Source organism: Aythya fuligula, chromosome 25 (assembly GCF_009819795.1).
Source record: "Aythya fuligula isolate bAytFul2 chromosome 25, bAytFul2.pri, whole genome shotgun sequence".
In the NCBI taxonomy this organism is placed as follows: domain Eukaryota; kingdom Metazoa; phylum Chordata; class Aves; order Anseriformes; family Anatidae; genus Aythya; species Aythya fuligula.
The window spans coordinates 5,996,025-6,011,661 of NC_045583.1; the positions used below are offsets into that span (position 1 = coordinate 5,996,025).

Below are 15,637 nucleotides of genomic sequence, written 5' to 3' on the forward strand. Positions count from 1 at the left end.
GCGTGGGGTGGGAGGGGCCGGGGGGGTTTCCTACTGCTGGTGCGACCTTTTGTAATTAAAGCAAAATCCAACCTGAGCCTCTGCCTCCTCCTTTTGGGGGAGCGGGGGGGGCACCGCTGCCCCCTGCCCCGTGCCTCAGTTTCCCCGGGCGCCCCATCTCCGTCACCGCAGGGTGCTGCTGGCCATCGTCTTCCGGGGGGGACGCAGGCGGCTGCTGGGGGGGGCTGCTCTGCACCCTGAACCAGCCCCCCCAGGGGCCGCCCCTGCACCTGGGGGGAGAGCAGGCATGGGGAAACTGAGGCTCGGGGCGGCCCCGCATCATCGGGGGCACAGAGGGGCCGTCCCCGTGTCCCCGGGGGCAGCACCCAGCCTTACCTCTCGGTGCCACCACGCTGGCCCGCGGGGGGCCCCTCCCGCCTGGTGCCGTCCCCAACGTCCCAGCCCGGCCGGGGGGCTTGGGGATGGCACTGGGTGGGGGGGGGCGGCTGCTGGGGACGGGGACGGCAGCGGTGGTGGCCCTGGCGCGGGGTGCACGGGTTGGGGGGGCGGCAGCAGCGCCACCCCTCGCCTTTGGCTGGCCTGGGAGAGATGGTGGGGTTGGGGGGGGGACCCCACTGAGCCCCCAGCCCCGTGGGGTGCGCTGGTGTCCAGGGGGTCTCTGCTCCCTGTCCCCATGCTGTCCCCATAGGATGGGTGACCCTAAGGGAGGGGCATCCCCATGGCGGGGGTGTCCCCATGAGATGATACCCCACGGCACGGGGGTCCCCACGGTGCGGCTGTCCCCAGTGGACAATGCCCCATGGCCGTGTCCCTGTGCCAAGGAGCTGCCCATGCCCAACTTGTCCCTGTCCCCCCCAGGCCTGTGACCCCGTTACCTGCTGGCCCTTTCCGGAGGGGTTCGGACCTGCCCCGTGCTGCAGCCCCTGCCCCACGCGGGGGGCACAACCGGGAAGGGCCGCCCCGGGCAAGGGTTCCCCTGCCCCTAGCGGGGGGTCCCTTGGGTGCTGGCGGGGGGTGACAGCCGGGGGTGTCCTGGAAGCAAAGAGATGGCAGGGAGCGGGACGGGGGGGGTGCAGCTCACACCCCGTGCCCCCTCATGACCCCGCACGTGGTGTCCCCCCCCCGCAGCGCCGTCACCTACCTCGTGGGCGGGGGGCACGGTGGGCAGCAGCTCCCGCACGGGGCTGTCCTTCACCACGAAGGTCTCGCGGCGGGGGTTTCGGGGGCTGCCCCCCCCCGCCGGGCCGGGGCCCAGGGGGGGCAGGTGGCTGTGCTGCAGCTGGGCCGCCAGCCGCGTGGCCTCGCGCACCATCTCCTCCAGCTGCGCCCCGCTCAGGGGGCTCCAGCGCACGCCCGCGCCCCCCGGGGACTCCTCATCCTCCTCGTCCTCCTCCCGGCTGCGGGGTGAAGCCCGGCCTCAGCTCTGCCTGGGAGCCCCGTGGTGGCCCAGGGGGGTGGCACCCCACCGGGTGACCCTGGCCATGGGGTGCCACGTCCCTGGTGCCCCCCAGCACCTCGGCCGGAGGACACGGCATCCCCCAGGCGCTGTGGCAGGTCCCCGTGTCCCCCCGTGTCCCCATGTCCCCCTGTGTACCCCAAAACCCCGGGGCCAAGGCCATGGGGTGGCCGTGTCCCTGTGTCCCCCCGTGTCCCCCCAGGTGCCCCCCGTGTCTCCCCCATGTCCCTGTGTCCCCGCGTCCCCCCCTCACCTGTCGGCAGGGGACAGGACGCTGAAGTCGAACCTCTCCTCGGTGATGAAGCGCACGTCTGGGGGGGCGCGGGGGGGACACGGGGGGAGGCAGCGGGGGGAGCCGTCGGGGGGAGCCCCGTGGGGCCGGGCCCCCTCCGCGGCAGCTGCCCTACCTCGCTCCTCCGTCATCGCCTCCGCTCGGCGGGCGGCACCGGGCCCCGGCCCATGGGCGACCTGGGGGGAGCGGCGGTGACCCCGAGCCCCCCCCCGGTCCCCCCGGACCCCCCCCCGTGTCCCCCCCGGGCCGGGCACGGCTCCCGGGCCGTGCTGTGCCGGCAGCGGGCACAATCGCGCTTTGTGCCGCGGGGACGGCACCGGGCGGCGCGGGGACGGGGCCGGGGGGGGCCGGGAGCCGAGCCCCGGGGGGGTTCCCGGCCCCGCAGCCCCCCCCCGAGCCCTGGGGGTCCCGGTACCGGGGGTCCCAGCCCCGAGGCCCCAAGGCCCGGGGGCTCCCGGCCCCGCCCCCCCACCCCGGGGTCCCGCCCCCCTCCCACCGCCCCCGTCCCGGGGGTCCCGGTCCCCCCCCGCCCCCCCCCCCCCCGCTCACCGCCGCCCCCGGGTCCCGCTCGGCGCCGGCGAGGGGCGGGGCCTGAGCAAGGGGGCGGGGCGAGGGGCGGGGCCCGCGCCTTCGAATTCTCCCTCCCGTGACGTCACAATAGCGGCGGCCCGCCCGCGCCGCGCCGATTGGCCCCGCCTCCGCGCCGCGAGGCTTGGCCCCGCCCACCGCGCGCCTCGGCCCCGCCTCCGCGCCGCGCTCGCTGCCCATTGGCCGCCGCCGTACGGGAGGGGGCGGGTCTCCGGAAGCGCGCGCGGCGGCGCCCGGTGGCCGCTTCCGGCAGCGGCAGCATGGCGGCAGTGCCGCCCGACTCCTGGCAGCCGCCCACCGTCACCATGGAGACCACGTAAGGGGCGAGGCCGCCGGGCGCGGGCACCGCCGGCACCGGGACCCCTCCCCCGGGAACCCCCCGGCACCGGGACCCCCCCGCGTCCCCCTCCCGGTACCGGCACCCCCCGCTCCCCGCCCCCCCCGGTTCCGGAGCCTCCCCCTGCTTCCCCCCCCCCCCCGGTACCGGGACCTCCCCCGTCCCTCCCCGCGGCCCCTCGGTCCCTTTGCGTGCTCTCCCCGCCCCCCCCCGGTACCGGATCGTCCCCGGTGCCCCCTCGGTCCCGCCATCCCTCCACCTCCCCCGGTCCCGGGCCCCCCTCGGTGCCCCCCGGTGCTCCCCGCGTTGTCCCCCGGGGCCGCTCAGCCCCCGGTGCCGGTCCCGGTGCTGGTCCCGGTCCCGGTGCCGGTGGCGGTGCCGGTGGCGGTGACGGTCCCGTCCCGGCGCAGGATGGGGACCCTGGTGCTGGAGCTGTACTGGCGCCACGCGCCGCGCACCTGCAAGAACTTCGCCGAGCTGTGCCGCCGCGGGTACTACAACGGCACCCGCTTCCACCGCGTCATCAGGGACTTCATGGTGCAGGGCGGGGACCCCACCGGCACCGGTGAGTGCGGCCGGGACCCCCCGGCTGCGGGACGGGGACACGGGGACCCCCCCGGGGCCGTGCTGGGCCCCTGGTCCTGTTACAGGGACACCGGGAGCCCCTGGCTGTGGGATGGGGACACTGGGACCCTCCCCAAGCCCAGTGGGACACCAGAGACCCCCCCCAGCCTCATGGTGGGAATACTGGGACCCCCCCAGCCCCATGATGGGGACATGAGGGATCCCGCAGCCCTGTGACATGAGGGGACACTGATGCCCCCCAGCCCCATGATAGGGACACTGGGACCCCTCCAGCTCCCCAGTGGGACACCAGAGCTACCCCCCAACCTCATGGTGGGAATACTGGGACCCCCCCCAAGCCCATGGTTGGGACACCAGGACCCCTCCAGTCCTATGACAGGGACACCGGGACACCCCCAGCCCCATGATGAGGACACCAAGACCCCCCCCCCAAACCTATGACTGGGACACTGACACCCCCCCCAGCCCCATGGTGGGGACATTGGGAGCCCCCCATCCACATCAGGGGACACTGCCCCCCCCCAGCCCCATGATGGGGACACTGAGACCCCTGTGTCCTTGGGGGGGGCTCTGACCACCGTGCCCGCAGGCCGTGGCGGGGCCTCCATCTACGGCAAGCAGTTTGAGGACGAGCTGCACCCCGAGCTGAAATTCACCGGTGAGTGCTCCCCCACCCCCTTTCACCAAACCCGCCCCAAAAAAATATAGGAAAAAAATACTAATAACGGGGCTTTTCGGGGTGCGTCCCGCAGGCGCCGGCATCCTGGCCATGGCCAACGCGGGGCCGGACACCAACGGCAGCCAGTTCTTCCTGACGCTGGCGCCCGCGCAGTGGCTGGACGGCAAGCACACCATCTTCGGCCGCGTCTGCCAGGGCATCGGCGTCCTCAACCGCGTGGGCATGGTGGAGACGAGCGCGCAGGACCGGCCCCTGGACGACGTCAAGGTGCTGCGCGCCGTGCCCGCGGGCTGACGCGGGCAATAAAGGCGTGGAACGGCCCCGGCGTGCGGCACTGACACGGGGCTGGCAGCGGGGGACGGCGCTATGGGGCCGGGGGGGTCGCCTGCAGGACGTGGAGCTGGCACCCGGGGGGATGCTGATGGGGGAGGTCACCTGCGGGACGCCCGTGGGGTGTGGAGGTGTCACCCATGGGGAACGTTGCCGTCATCTGGGAGGGTGTCACCCACAGGACACGGAGCTGGCACCCAGGGGGACACTGATGGGGGGGTGACCTGCAGGACACCCATGGGGGACACTGACTGCGGGGGGCACCCATGGGGTGTGAGCCACCCTTGGGGAATGCTGATGTCATCCGGGGGGAGTTGTCACCCATGGGGGACTCTGATGTCATCAGGGGGGTGTCGCCTACAGGACAGGGAGCTGGCATCGTGGGGGACACTAATGGGGGGGTCACCTACAGGACACCCATGGGGGACACCAATTGGAGGGGGTCACCCATGGGGTGTGGAGGTGTCACCCTTGGGGGACACTGATGTCATCTGGGAGGGTGTCACCTACAGGACATGGAGCTGGCACCCATGGGGGGGACACTGTTGTCATCTGGGGGGGGTGTCACCCACAGGACACAAAGGTGTCACCCTTGGGGGACTCTGATGTCATCCGGGGGGTGTCACCTACAGGATATGGAGCTGGCACACGGGGGCACACTGATATGGGGGGAGGAGTCATGGGGGGGGGAGTCACATGTGGGGGGACACTGATGTCATCTGGGGGGTGTCACCTGCAGGTCATGGAGGTGTCACGCATGGGGGGACACTGATGATGGGGGAGTCACCCACAGGGTATGGAGGTGCCACCTGTGGGTGCAGAGATGTCACCCGTAAGGGGACACAGATATCACGCATGGGGACGTGGAGGTGCCACCTGAGGGCACAGAGGTGTCACCCATGGGCTGTGGAGTTGTCACCTCTGTGGACATGGAGCTGTCACCCACACACACTGGTGCCACCCATGTGCGTGGAGGTGTCACCCACAGGGACACACCGGTGTCACCCATGGGGCATGGAGGTGTCACCCACGGGCACAGAGATGCCACACGTGGATACACAGAGATGTCACCCATAAGGACAAGGGGATGTCACCCATGGGTCCAGTACAGCTGACCAGTGCGCCCAGTACACCCCCACCATGGGGACTGGGGGGATACTCTGAGCACCGCAGGGCACTGGAGCACAGGGGAACTGGGCACACTGGGAGGCACTGGGAGGCAGCAGGGCATGGGGGGACGCTGGGGACATAGGGACACTGGGGGACATTGGACATGCATGCAGGTGGTGGGACTGGGGGGCACTGGGAGCAGCACTGGGCCATACTGGGGATGCAGTAGAGTGGCACTGGGAGATAGTGGGGACACAATGAGGCAGCACTGGGAGGTTCTGTGTGCATGGCACTTTGGCACTGGGAGCACTGGGCTGTACTGGGGACACAGCAGGACCGATCCCTGGGAGCACTGGGAGATACTGGGGGCACAGCAGGGTACCACATGGAGCACTGGGCCATACTGGGCGCACAGTGGGGTTGCACTGAGATACTGGGGGTGCAGCAGAGCAGCACTGGGAGCTCTGGGCCATACTGGGGATGCAGGATTGTGGGACTGGCAGCACTGAGAGATACTGGGGGCACAGCAGAGTACCACTGCGAGCAATGGAATGCACTGGGGACACAGTGGGGTGGCACTGGGAGGTACTGGGGACGCAGCAGAGCGGCACTGGAAGCACTGGGAGACACTGGAAGCACAGTGGGGCACCACTGAGAGACACTGGGGGCATAGTGGGGTGGCACTGGGGGGTACCGGGGGCGCAGCAGAGCGGCACTGGGAGCACTGGGCCATACTGGGAGCACAGCGGGGGGGGCACCGGGAGCCCCGCGCGATGCCGGGGGCGGCGCGGGGGCCGTACCGGGGGCCGTACCGGGGCCGTACCGGGGCGGTCTCGCAGGAGGCTCCGGGGGCAGCCCCGGGGGCGGCGGCGCTGCGGCAGCGCGCGGTACCGGGAGCCCCGAGCCGCACCGGGGCAGCCCCGGGAGCAGCGCGGCGGCGGCGGCGGCCCCGGGCGGGGCGGAGCCGGGGCATGGCGGGCCTGGGAGCGCTGGAACCGGGCACCGGCACCGGCACCGTCCCGGCCACCAAGGTGGAGCTCACCGTGTCCTGCAGGTGGGGGAGCGGCACCGGGCGCGGGGCACCGGGGGGAGCGGGAGGCGGCTGGTGCTGTGCGGCGCTGGGATGCGCTGGGAGGCACTGGGAGGCACTGGGGAGCGGGGGGGTCAGGGGGTGAACGGTACCGGGGGGACCTGGGGGCGAGGGGGGGGAATGGGAGAGTCGGGGAGGATGCGGGAGGGGGACACTGGTAGTACTGGGAGGCACTGGGGAGCCGGGGGGAGCACAGCGGGTGTACAGTGCTGGGGGAACCCAGTGGTTGTGGGGTACTGGGAGGCACTGGGGGGCACTGGGAGAGCAGATGGCGCTGGGAAGCGCAGGGCACAGTGGGAGGCACAGGGGAGTTATTGGGGGGTACTGGGGGGCACTGGGAGAGCAGAGATGGCTGGGAAGCACGGGGCACTGGGGAGCACTGGGAAGCACTGGGGGGCACTGGGAGAGCAGATGGTGCTGGGAAGCACAGGGCACGGCAGGAGGCACTGGGAGGCACAGGGGTTATTGGGAGACGGGGGGGGGCACTGGGAGGCACTGGGGGCACTGGGAGGCAAAGGGGTGCAGGGCATTGGGAGAACTGGAGGGGCAGGGAGTGGGGGCTCTGGGGGTGTGCAGGAGGGGGGGGGGCCGTTCTACCCCGTCCCCCTGAGCCTCCTCCTCTCCATCCTGCCCCCCTCTGGGGGGGGCTCCCCGCACAGCCCCCCCCCGTGTCCCCCCCGTGCCCGGTGCCTGCTGGGGCTCGCTGCCACCTGTCACCCATCGCCTCGCGCCCTGGGACGCCCGGGCCCCCCCGTGCTGGCACTGTGCTCGCTGCCCGGGGGGGCCTCACCACCCCCCTCCCTGCCTCAGGTCCCCCCCAGACCGCAGCCCTGAGCGAGGGCTGAGCCCCGCTGCGCTTTGGGACCCCTGGGGACCCCCGCACCCCTTCACGAGGGCTGGGGGCGCGGGGTCGGGGTTCCCGGGGGGGTCCCCGGTGCGGTGCTGGGTGCCCCCCCCCGGCCGTGCTGCCCGCGGCCGCTCCGACCTATTTTCCTCCCACTCCATCGGGGACTGGAGAAACTCCCCGAGCCGCTGCTCCGTGCCGCAGCTCGGGCGTGCGCACCCCGGCACGTGGGTGTGCACCGACACGCGGGGGTACGCCCTGACACACGGGTGTGCGCCCTGCCACGTGGCTGTGTGCGCCCTGACGGGTGGGTGTGCGCACCCTGGCACGAGGCTGTGCACCCCGACACACGGCCAGGTGCTCCCCAACGTGTGTGTGTGTGTGTGTGTGTGTGTGCACCAACACACGGCTGTGCACACCCCGGCACACGGCCGTGCGCACCGACGCGCGGACACCCCCAGCCCCCCCGTGCCGCAGTTCCCCACCGGCCCGGCCTCTCCCCGCAGGCAGCTCCTGGACAAGGACACCTTCTCCAAGTCCGACCCGCGTGAGTGGGGCTGGGGCCGGGGGTCCCGGGGGATCCCGGGGGGTCCCGGGGGGCCGGGGCCTTGCTGAGCGCTGCCGCCTCTGCCCCCAGTCTGCGTCCTCTACACCCAGGGCCTGGACACCAAGCAGTGGCGGGAGGTGAGACCCTGGCCCTGCCCCGCTGCGCGGCCAATCGGCATGTCGGGGTGCTGCCCAGATGGCCAATCAGCATGCTGGGGTGCTACTGAACCAACTAATCAGCACGTCGGGGGGCTGCCAAATCAACCAATTGGCATGTTGAGGTGTTGCTGAACCAACCACTCGGCATGTCGGGGTGCTGCCCAGCTGGCCAATCAGCATGTTGGGGTGCCAGCCAATCAGCATGTTGGGGTGCTGCTGAACCAACCAATTAGCATGTCAGGGTGCCAGCCAATCAGCATGCTGGGGTGCTGCCCAACCAACCAATCCGCATGTCGGGGTGTCAGCTCACTGGTCAATCAGCATGCTGGGGTGCTGGGCAGGCGGCCAACCAGCGCTGCCAGCCCCGGGGAGGGGGTGCTCCACAGCCCCTGCTCCCGCCCCGCCGCCGCGTGCCCTGTAATTAGCGTCTGGTTAATTGAGGGGCTCCGGGCCGTAATGAGCGGGCGGGCCGGGCGGCGCAGCCCCGCGCTGCCGCACAAAGGGGCACCTGGCCCCCCCCGGCCCCCCCGGCCCACCTGGCCCCACGCCCCCGGCACTGCCCCCAGTTCGGCCGCACCGAGGTCATCGACAACTCGCTGAACCCCGACTTCGTGCGCAAGTTCGTGCTCGACTACTTCTTCGAGGAGAAGCAGAACCTGCGCTTCGACCTGTGAGTGCCACGGCCCCGGGCACTGTGCCGTGCTGCCATGGCTGAGCCCGGCGGGTGCTGGGGGCTGCTCCCATCCAGTCCCATCCCCATCCCCGTTCCCCATCCCCACACCTCCTGTCCCACTCCCACTCCCATCCCTCTCCCATCTCAATCCCTATTTGCATCCCGTCCCATCCCTGTCCCCGTCCCCGTCCCCATCCCATCCCCATCCCACTGCCACTCTCCGTCCATCCCACAGGTACGATGTGGACTCCAAAAGCCCCGACCTGTCCAAGCATGTGAGTATGGTACCAGCCCCGTGGGGCTGCAGGGTACGGGGACAGGGACGATGGGATGGGATGGGATGGGATGGAGATGGGATGGGGACGGGGACAGGGCTGGGGACGCCGCGCTGACCCCACACTCCCTCAGGACTTCCTGGGCCAGGCCTTCTGCACCCTTGGTGAAATCGTGGGCTCGGCCGGCAGCCGCCTGGAGAAGCCGCTGACGTGAGCAGGGCTGGGGGGTGCGGGGGGGGTGTGGGGGTTGGAGCGGGCTCGGTGCCCGGCGTCCCGCGGGTGACAGTGACGGTGGTGGCGCCCGGGTCCTTATCTTGCGCCCCGGCGGTGTCTGGGATGGAGAGCAGAGCCCAGCGCAGATAGCACGGCTCCGGGCTGCTCCCCCCCAGGATGAGTGTCCCCCCCCTGCTCCCAGCCCTGCCTCAGTTTCCCCGTGGGGTCTGGCTGGGGGCTGTCCCCCCCCCCCCCGTCACCCCGCTGCGTGTCCCCGCAGGATGGGGACGGTCACAGCACAATCCCGCGGCAAGAAGCCGGCTCCAGCCCTCTCCAACGGGTGAGCATTGGGGTGCCCCCCCAGTTCCCCAGACACACGGGTCACTGCGCCCCCCCCTCATCAGGGACACCCGTGTCACCGTGTGCCCCCCTCACCACCGGTCCCACAGGGGCATCCCCGGGAAGAAGTGCGGCACCATCATCCTCCTCGCCGAGGAGCTGGGCAACTGCAGGGTGAGCAGCCCTGGGGGTGGGGGTGGGCAGTTTGGGGACCCCCCTTTTTTGCCACTTGGGTGAGTGGGGGGGCGGGGAAGAGCCCCACGTCCATGCCTGGGGCCTTCCTCCACTCTGCTGTGGGGTGAAGATGGGGGCCGGAGCCCCCCCCCCCCCCCATCTGCTCCCGTCGGGACCCTGAGGTCCGTGGGGGGGTTCCGTGGCGGTGACACCCCCTCGCCCCAGGACGTGGCCACGCTGCAGTTCTGCGCCAACAAGCTGGACAAGAAGGATTTCTTCGGCAAGTCCGACCCCTTCATGGTCTTCTACCGGAGCAATGAGGACGGGACGTGAGCAGCCCCAAAACACGGCCATTGGGGGGGGGGGAAACACAACAGGACGTGGCCCTGCTGCCACTCGGGGGGGGGTCACAGCCCTGAGGCTGGCACAGGACCCCCCGTGTGTCCCAGTGGGGTGGGGGTGGTGCTGGGAGGGGGTCTCCAAGAGCCACCCCTGGGTGATGGGTGGGGGGTCAGCCACTGGGGGGTGACCACCCTGTCCCCACCCCCCGTCCCCGCAGCTTCACCATCTGCCACAAGACAGAGGTGGTGAGGAACACGCTGAACCCGGTCTGGCCGGCCTTCGCCATCCCCGTGCGCGCCCTCTGCAACGGCGACTACGACCGGTGAGCGCCGGGGCCTCGGCACCACGGGGCCGCCCTGCGCCTGCCCCCCCCCCTCCCGCCTCGGGCTCCCCGTCTGAGCAATGGGTCTGCGCCCCGGCACGGCCCCCCCGCCTCAGCCCCGGTGCCGGCTCCCGGTGAGCGGTGGCTCGGCGTCGCGCTGCCGCCGCCGGCTTGGCCCCGTGTCGGACGTTGCTGTGGCAACGGCGGATAAAAATATCCCACCGAAAACGGCCGAGGAGGAGGAGGAGGAGGAGGAAGGAGAAAAGGCCCACGGAGGCGTCAAAACAAACTCTCCGGGAGCGGGCGCTGGGGCTGCCCCTGCTGTGCCCGCTGACACCCCCGGCACGGGGCAGGGTGAGCGCGGGGCGAGTCTGCAGGTGCCACCCGCGACCCCCCCGCTCCTTGCAGGGCCATCAAGGTGGAGGTGTACGACTGGGACCGTGACGGCAGGTGAGCCGGGGGGGGCCCCGGGGCCACCCGCCACGTCCCCGCACCCCGGGTGACGGTGCCCCCCCACCCTGCAGCCACGACTTCATCGGCGAGTTCACCACCAGCTACCGGGAGCTGGCGCGGGGGCAGAGCCAGTTCAACGTCTACGAGGTGAGGAGGGGGACAGGGCGTGGGGATGGGTGCTGTGGCAGCGGGGTGCCCCCACCGCACCCATGGGTGCTGCAGTCCCCGTGCTGCACCCCCGGGTGTCACAGCCCTGGGGAGCCCCTGCTGCACCCTGGTGCCGCGGCTCCTGGTCGATTTGGGGCCGGCCCCCCCAGCCCAGCAGTGCCCCCCCAGCCTCCCCTCTCCCAGGTGGTGAACCCGCGGAAGAAGATGAAGAAGAAGAAGTACCTCAACTCGGGGACGGTGAGGGCCGGGCGGGCGGGCGCAGGGTGCCGCCGCCGTCGTGCTCAGCCCGCTGTCCCTGGCAGGTGACACTGCTGTCCTTCGCCGTGGAGTCCGACCACACCTTCCTGGACTACATCAGGGGCGGGTGAGCCTCAGCAGCCCCCCATGAAATGGGCCCAGCTGGCAGCGGCGTCCCCAGAACCCAGTGGGGCGCTCAGAGTGGGTCCCTTGTGTCCCTCATGAAACCTCGGTGCTGAGAGAGGGTGCTCTGAACGGGGTGGGGGCACGGCCGGTCCTTGGGCCTCCCGCCAGCTCCTCAGAGCTGCTTTCCCCTTCCCAGGACCCAAATCAACTTCACGGTGGCCATCGACTTCACCGCGTCCAACGGTGAGCGGAGCCGCAGGCTACAGCCCGGGGGCTCGTTACGGTGACACATTTGGGCCGGGGGGCACAGGACAGGGGCTGATCCCCCCCGGTGCAGGCAACCCCTCGCAGTCCACCTCGCTGCACTACCTGAGCCCCTACCAGCTCAACGCCTACACCATGGCGCTCAAGGCCGTGGGCGAGATCATCCAGGACTACGACAGTGACAAGATGTTCCCGGCGCTCGGCTTCGGCGCCAAGATCCCTCCGGACGGGCGCGTGTCCCACGAGTTCCCGCTGGTGAGGCTGAGCCCCAGGGCGCCGCAGGGGGGGGGAGGCGGCGGCGGCCCCGTCACCCAGCGCTGTGCCCGCAGAACGGCGACGCGGCCAACCCCTCGTGCAGCGGCATCGAGGGCATCCTGGAGGCCTATCACCGGAGCCTGCGCAGTGTCCAGCTCTACGGCCCCACCAACTTCGCCCCCGTGGTCAACCACGTGGCCCGGTAAGGAGGGGGACGTTGCTGCCCCGAGTCTCCCCCAGTGGCGGGGGTTGTGCCCGGCCCCCCTGCCCTGCGCTCACCAGCTGTCCCGCAGCTCGGCCGCGGCGGTGCCCGATGGCTCCCAGTACTTCGTGCTCCTCATCATCACCGACGGCGTCATCTCGGACATGGCGCAGACCAAGGAGGCCATCGTCAACGTGAGTGCTGCGCCGCGGGGCTGGGGGGTGCGGTGCTCGGCTGGGTGCACGGGGAGCCCCAAAATGCTGGGGAGCAGTGTGTGGCTGGGTGCATGGGGGTGCCCCAAAGCATTAGGGTGCAGCATGAGGCTGGGTGCACGGGCTTGCTGCAAGGTGCAATGACCTACAGGGGACACGGGGTGTCCCAAGGCACCAGGGTGCACTCCCCCCAAGGGACACCCATGGGTGCAGTGATCGTCCGGGCACAGGGGGTGCTCTGAGCTGGGGTGCTCCAACCAGACAGATGCTGGGGGTTGGGGGGGCAGGATGCTGGTGCACAAGAAGGGGCGGGGGGGGGAACGTGCAATAACCTAATAAATGAACTTTTTCTGTCCTCTGCTGCCCCCCCCCCCCCACACACACACACCAGGCAGGAGGTTGGGTCCACGCTTCCCAGCAATTCGGCTGCTGGCCAGAGCAGGAGGGCGAGAAGCTTTTGTGCTTCTTGCTTGCTGCTTTTTAATATTTCGTGGCAGAGCCGCAGTGCGGGGGTGGCTGGGGGCAGCTCAGTGCCATCACCTGCACAGGGGCTTGTTGTGGGCCCTTGGTCCCTGCCCTCCAGCTGCCAGCACCGTGCCGGCCAGGCTGGGGGATGTGGCACTGGCCTGGCAGCAGGCACAGGGGGCTCACAGGGCTCTGGCTGCCGTGGTTGTGCTGAGTTTGGGGCTGGAGGCTGGGGTCCCGGGAGGATGAGGGGCTCCTGTCCCTGGTGCTTTGGTTGGGGGGGGGCAGGGCAGGGATGTGCACGGGGCCCGAGGCAGGATGCAGGGCGCAGGGGCGAGCACTGGATGCACTCTGTGCCTCCGAGGTGGGATGCACAGCGCGGCACCCCCGCGGGATGCGCGTCACAGCACCCACAGGGGATGCACAGAACAGCACCCACGCGGGATGCACAGAATGGCACCCACGCGGGCTGCACGTCACTGCAACCACGCGGGAGGCACAGAACGGCACCCACGCGGGATGCACATTGCAGACCCAGGGCAGGCTGCACATCACGGCACCCACACGGGGTGCACAGCATGGCACCCACACGGCACCCACACCGCAGCACCAGGGCGCGATGCATGGTGCCGGGTGCGGGATGCCCGTGGTGGCACCGAGCGCAGGTGTTGGCAGTGCCGGGAGCAGCGGGCACACAGACAAAGCGCCGCGAGCTTCTGTGCTCCTACGCCGAGCAGCAGCAGCACTCGGTGCCTGGGAGGGGGACACATGATGGGGAGCGATGTGGGGGCCCCACAGGTGTCACACGCCACTGCCTGCTGCCACCCACATGGTCACTGCGGGCAAACACCCGGCACCCCGGGGACCGCGGGGTGCTGCTGGTGACACGGGGGGGGGTGCAGCAGCACGCAATAAATCTTGTGCCTTTCCCCCCACACTCCGGGCCCGGCAGGCTGCCAAGCTCCCGATGTCCATCATCATCGTGGGGGTCGGACAGGCTGAGTTTGATGGTAAGGCTGTGCTGCGGGGCCTGCGGGGGGGGCTGAACGGGGGGGCTGCAGCTGCCTTTGGCCACCAGGGAAATCCGAGTTTAATTTTCTCCGGCTCAGCGTGGCGCGCCGCAGCCCACAGCCGGTGATTATGAGCTGCAGCGCTCGTTATGGCTGGGTTCGCCTCCCTCGGGGGGGGGGGCATGCCAAAAAGCTCAATTAAAGCTCTCCGAGGAGATGATGCTGACGAACCGGCCCTGCCTGTGTGCGGTGTCAGCAGGCAATTGCCCCGGTGCCGCTGGGGGGGGGGGGGGGGGGGGGGGGGGGGGGGGGGGGGGGTCCGGTGCTGCTCACCCCCCCCCCCGTGTGTCCCCTGCAGCCATGGTGGAGCTGGACGGGGACGACATCCGCATCTCCTCCCGCGGGAAGGTGGCCGAGCGCGACATCGTGCAGGTAGCCCGGCACGGCACGGCACAGCGCGACCCCCCCAGCGTCCCCCACCGGCCCCTGCTCTCCTGGGGGCCACTGGCCGGTCCCAGTATTGGGGGGGGGTTATGGGGTGATGGGTGCATGGGGACGGGAGGGGTGCCATGGGACATGGGGGTGGCACTTGGGCTTGGGGGGGCACAGCAGAATGTGGGGTGGGCTTTGGGGATGCACTGGGGCATGAGGGCGAGGCAGAGGATGGGGAGCTGGGGGGGGGGACGCTGGGACATGGGGACGTGCGGGGGACGCTCTGGGACACCACAGTGCCCCGGGACATGGGGGCACACAGGGGCAATGGGGACACACGGCGGCCTGGGGGTGCTGGGGGAGGTAGGGATGCACTGGGCCATGGGGGTGCTCCAGGTCCTGGGGGGTGCCATGGGGCCGTGCCTGATGCCCTCCCCCCCTTCTCCCCCCCCCCAGTTTGTTCCTTTCCGTGACTACATCGACCGCACGGGGAACCAGGTGCTGAGCATGGCGCGCCTGGCCAAGGACGTGCTGGCCGAGATCCCCGACCAGTTCATCTCCTACATGAAGGCGCGCGGCATCAAGCCCCAGCCCGCGCCCCCCAGCCCCGACCCCCCCGGCCCCCCGCCAGCCCCCCCCCAGCCCTGACGGCTCCCAGCCCCGCTGTGTCCCCATGGACCCCGCTCCAGCCCCGGTGACGGGTGGGGACGTGGGGATGTGGCCAGAGCCCCCCCCCCGTCCTCAGCTGAGGGATAAATCACTGCCAGGCACCCCCAGCCCCTCCCTGCCCCACAGAAACTGGATTTGGGGGGGGGATTGGCCACATCCTGCACCCCCTCCTCCCCTACCAGGACCCTGACCCCTGAGACCTGGGGGGGGGGAAGGAAGGAGGATCCCCCCACTGCTCACAGGGAGCCTTTGGGGCACCCCATGTGTCCCCCCCCATGCCCAGAGCCCACCTGTGTCATCCCCCCTGACCCCAGGTCACCCACCCTTTGTCCCTGTAGTGAGGGCCGGGGGGGTCCCTACATCTCCTCCCCCCCCCATCATTTTTCTACGTGCATGGACGTGTTGTGTGCCTGTGCGCTGGGTCGTGGTGCGTTGCCTTAAACTGCAATAAATTTCGGTCTTTTTAATCCGCTGACAGCAGCCCCCACCCCTGCCAGCAAGAGCTGCCCCCCCCCCCCCCGCTGTGCCCCCCCCCCCCCCCCCCCCCCCCCCAACAGAGATCAGGTCACACACGGTCCGTTTTGGCTTTATTTCTAATAACCCAAATATTGCAAATATACAGAAAAATGCCAGTACAAAGTTATTACACATCCAGGTTTATTTACAGGGCTCTACACAGGCCTCGCCCCCCCCCTCCCCCAACCCCTCCCTGCGGCCAGGGGCTGGGGGGGGTGGGGGGCTATGGCTTCTCGGGGGGGGCACACGCTGCCCCCGTCGCGGCGCTGCTGAA

At 70.4% G+C, this 15,637-nt stretch overlaps 3 protein-coding genes across 4 annotated transcripts; 2 read left to right on the forward strand and 1 right to left on the reverse strand.

Annotated features, from left to right (window-relative positions):
- Positions 1–162: 162 nt before the first annotated feature.
- Positions 163–1,879, reverse strand: PSRC1 (proline and serine rich coiled-coil 1). Its single transcript, XM_032203034.1, has 5 exons — positions 1,710–1,879; positions 1,142–1,397; positions 876–1,032; positions 376–579; positions 163–269 (listed from the first exon to the last, which is right to left on the reverse strand). The coding sequence occupies exons 1-5, from the start codon at positions 1,877–1,879 to the stop codon at positions 163–165; spliced, it is 894 nt and encodes a 297-aa protein (XP_032058925.1).
- A 703-nt stretch (positions 1,880–2,582) lies between these two features.
- Positions 2,583–4,262, forward strand: PPIL1 (peptidylprolyl isomerase like 1). Of its 2 annotated transcripts, none has more exons than XM_032203234.1 (4): positions 2,583–2,652; positions 3,084–3,238; positions 3,848–3,916; positions 4,011–4,262. In XM_032203234.1, the coding sequence occupies exons 1-4, from the start codon at positions 2,597–2,599 to the stop codon at positions 4,229–4,231; spliced, it is 501 nt and encodes a 166-aa protein (XP_032059125.1). In that variant the 5' UTR covers positions 2,583–2,596; the 3' UTR covers positions 4,232–4,262. The 2 variants fall into 2 exon arrangements, with proteins under 2 accessions (XP_032059125.1, XP_032059126.1); XM_032203235.1 differs by lacking the exon at positions 2,583–2,652 and adding an exon at positions 2,743–2,748.
- A 2,086-nt stretch (positions 4,263–6,348) lies between these two features.
- On the forward strand, positions 6,349–15,037 carry CPNE5 (copine 5). Its single transcript, XM_032203035.1, has 22 exons — positions 6,349–6,431; positions 7,818–7,858; positions 7,949–7,995; positions 8,583–8,686; positions 8,925–8,964; positions 9,098–9,174; positions 9,458–9,517; positions 9,627–9,690; positions 9,916–10,019; positions 10,250–10,354; positions 10,763–10,804; positions 10,879–10,954; positions 11,159–11,212; positions 11,278–11,339; positions 11,535–11,581; positions 11,676–11,857; positions 11,932–12,059; positions 12,151–12,253; positions 13,689–13,746; positions 14,105–14,178; positions 14,635–14,782; positions 15,030–15,037. The coding sequence occupies exons 1-22, from the start codon at positions 6,349–6,351 to the stop codon at positions 15,035–15,037; spliced, it is 1,707 nt and encodes a 568-aa protein (XP_032058926.1).
- The last annotated feature ends 600 nt before the right edge of the window (positions 15,038–15,637 follow it).

Excerpts from the sequence above, each read along its gene's own strand:
- PSRC1 (XM_032203034.1), bottom strand. The coding sequence starts at position 1,879 with ATGACGGAGGAGCGAGGTAGGGCAGCTGCCGCGGAGGGGGCCCGGCCC. Across the intron at positions 1,398-1,709 it reads GTCCTGTCCCCTGCCGACAG|CCGGGAGGAGGACGAGGAGG; the intron begins GTGAGGGGGGGA and ends TTCACCCCGCAG. Across the intron at positions 1,033-1,141 it reads CCGTGCCCCCCGCCCACGAG|GACACCCCCGGCTGTCACCC; the intron begins GTAGGTGACGGC and ends CTTTGCTTCCAG.
- PPIL1 (XM_032203234.1), top strand. The coding sequence starts at position 2,597 with ATGGCGGCAGTGCCGCCCGACTCCTGGCAGCCGCCCACCGTCACCATG. Across the intron at positions 3,239-3,847 it reads CGGGGACCCCACCGGCACCG|GCCGTGGCGGGGCCTCCATC; the intron begins GTGAGTGCGGCC and ends CCGTGCCCGCAG. Across the intron at positions 3,917-4,010 it reads CCCCGAGCTGAAATTCACCG|GCGCCGGCATCCTGGCCATG; the intron begins GTGAGTGCTCCC and ends TGCGTCCCGCAG.
- CPNE5 (XM_032203035.1), top strand. The coding sequence starts at position 6,349 with ATGGCGGGCCTGGGAGCGCTGGAACCGGGCACCGGCACCGGCACCGTC. Across the intron at positions 8,687-8,924 it reads CAGAACCTGCGCTTCGACCT|GTACGATGTGGACTCCAAAA; the intron begins GTGAGTGCCACG and ends TCCATCCCACAG. Across the intron at positions 11,340-11,534 it reads CTGGACTACATCAGGGGCGG|GACCCAAATCAACTTCACGG; the intron begins GTGAGCCTCAGC and ends TCCCCTTCCCAG.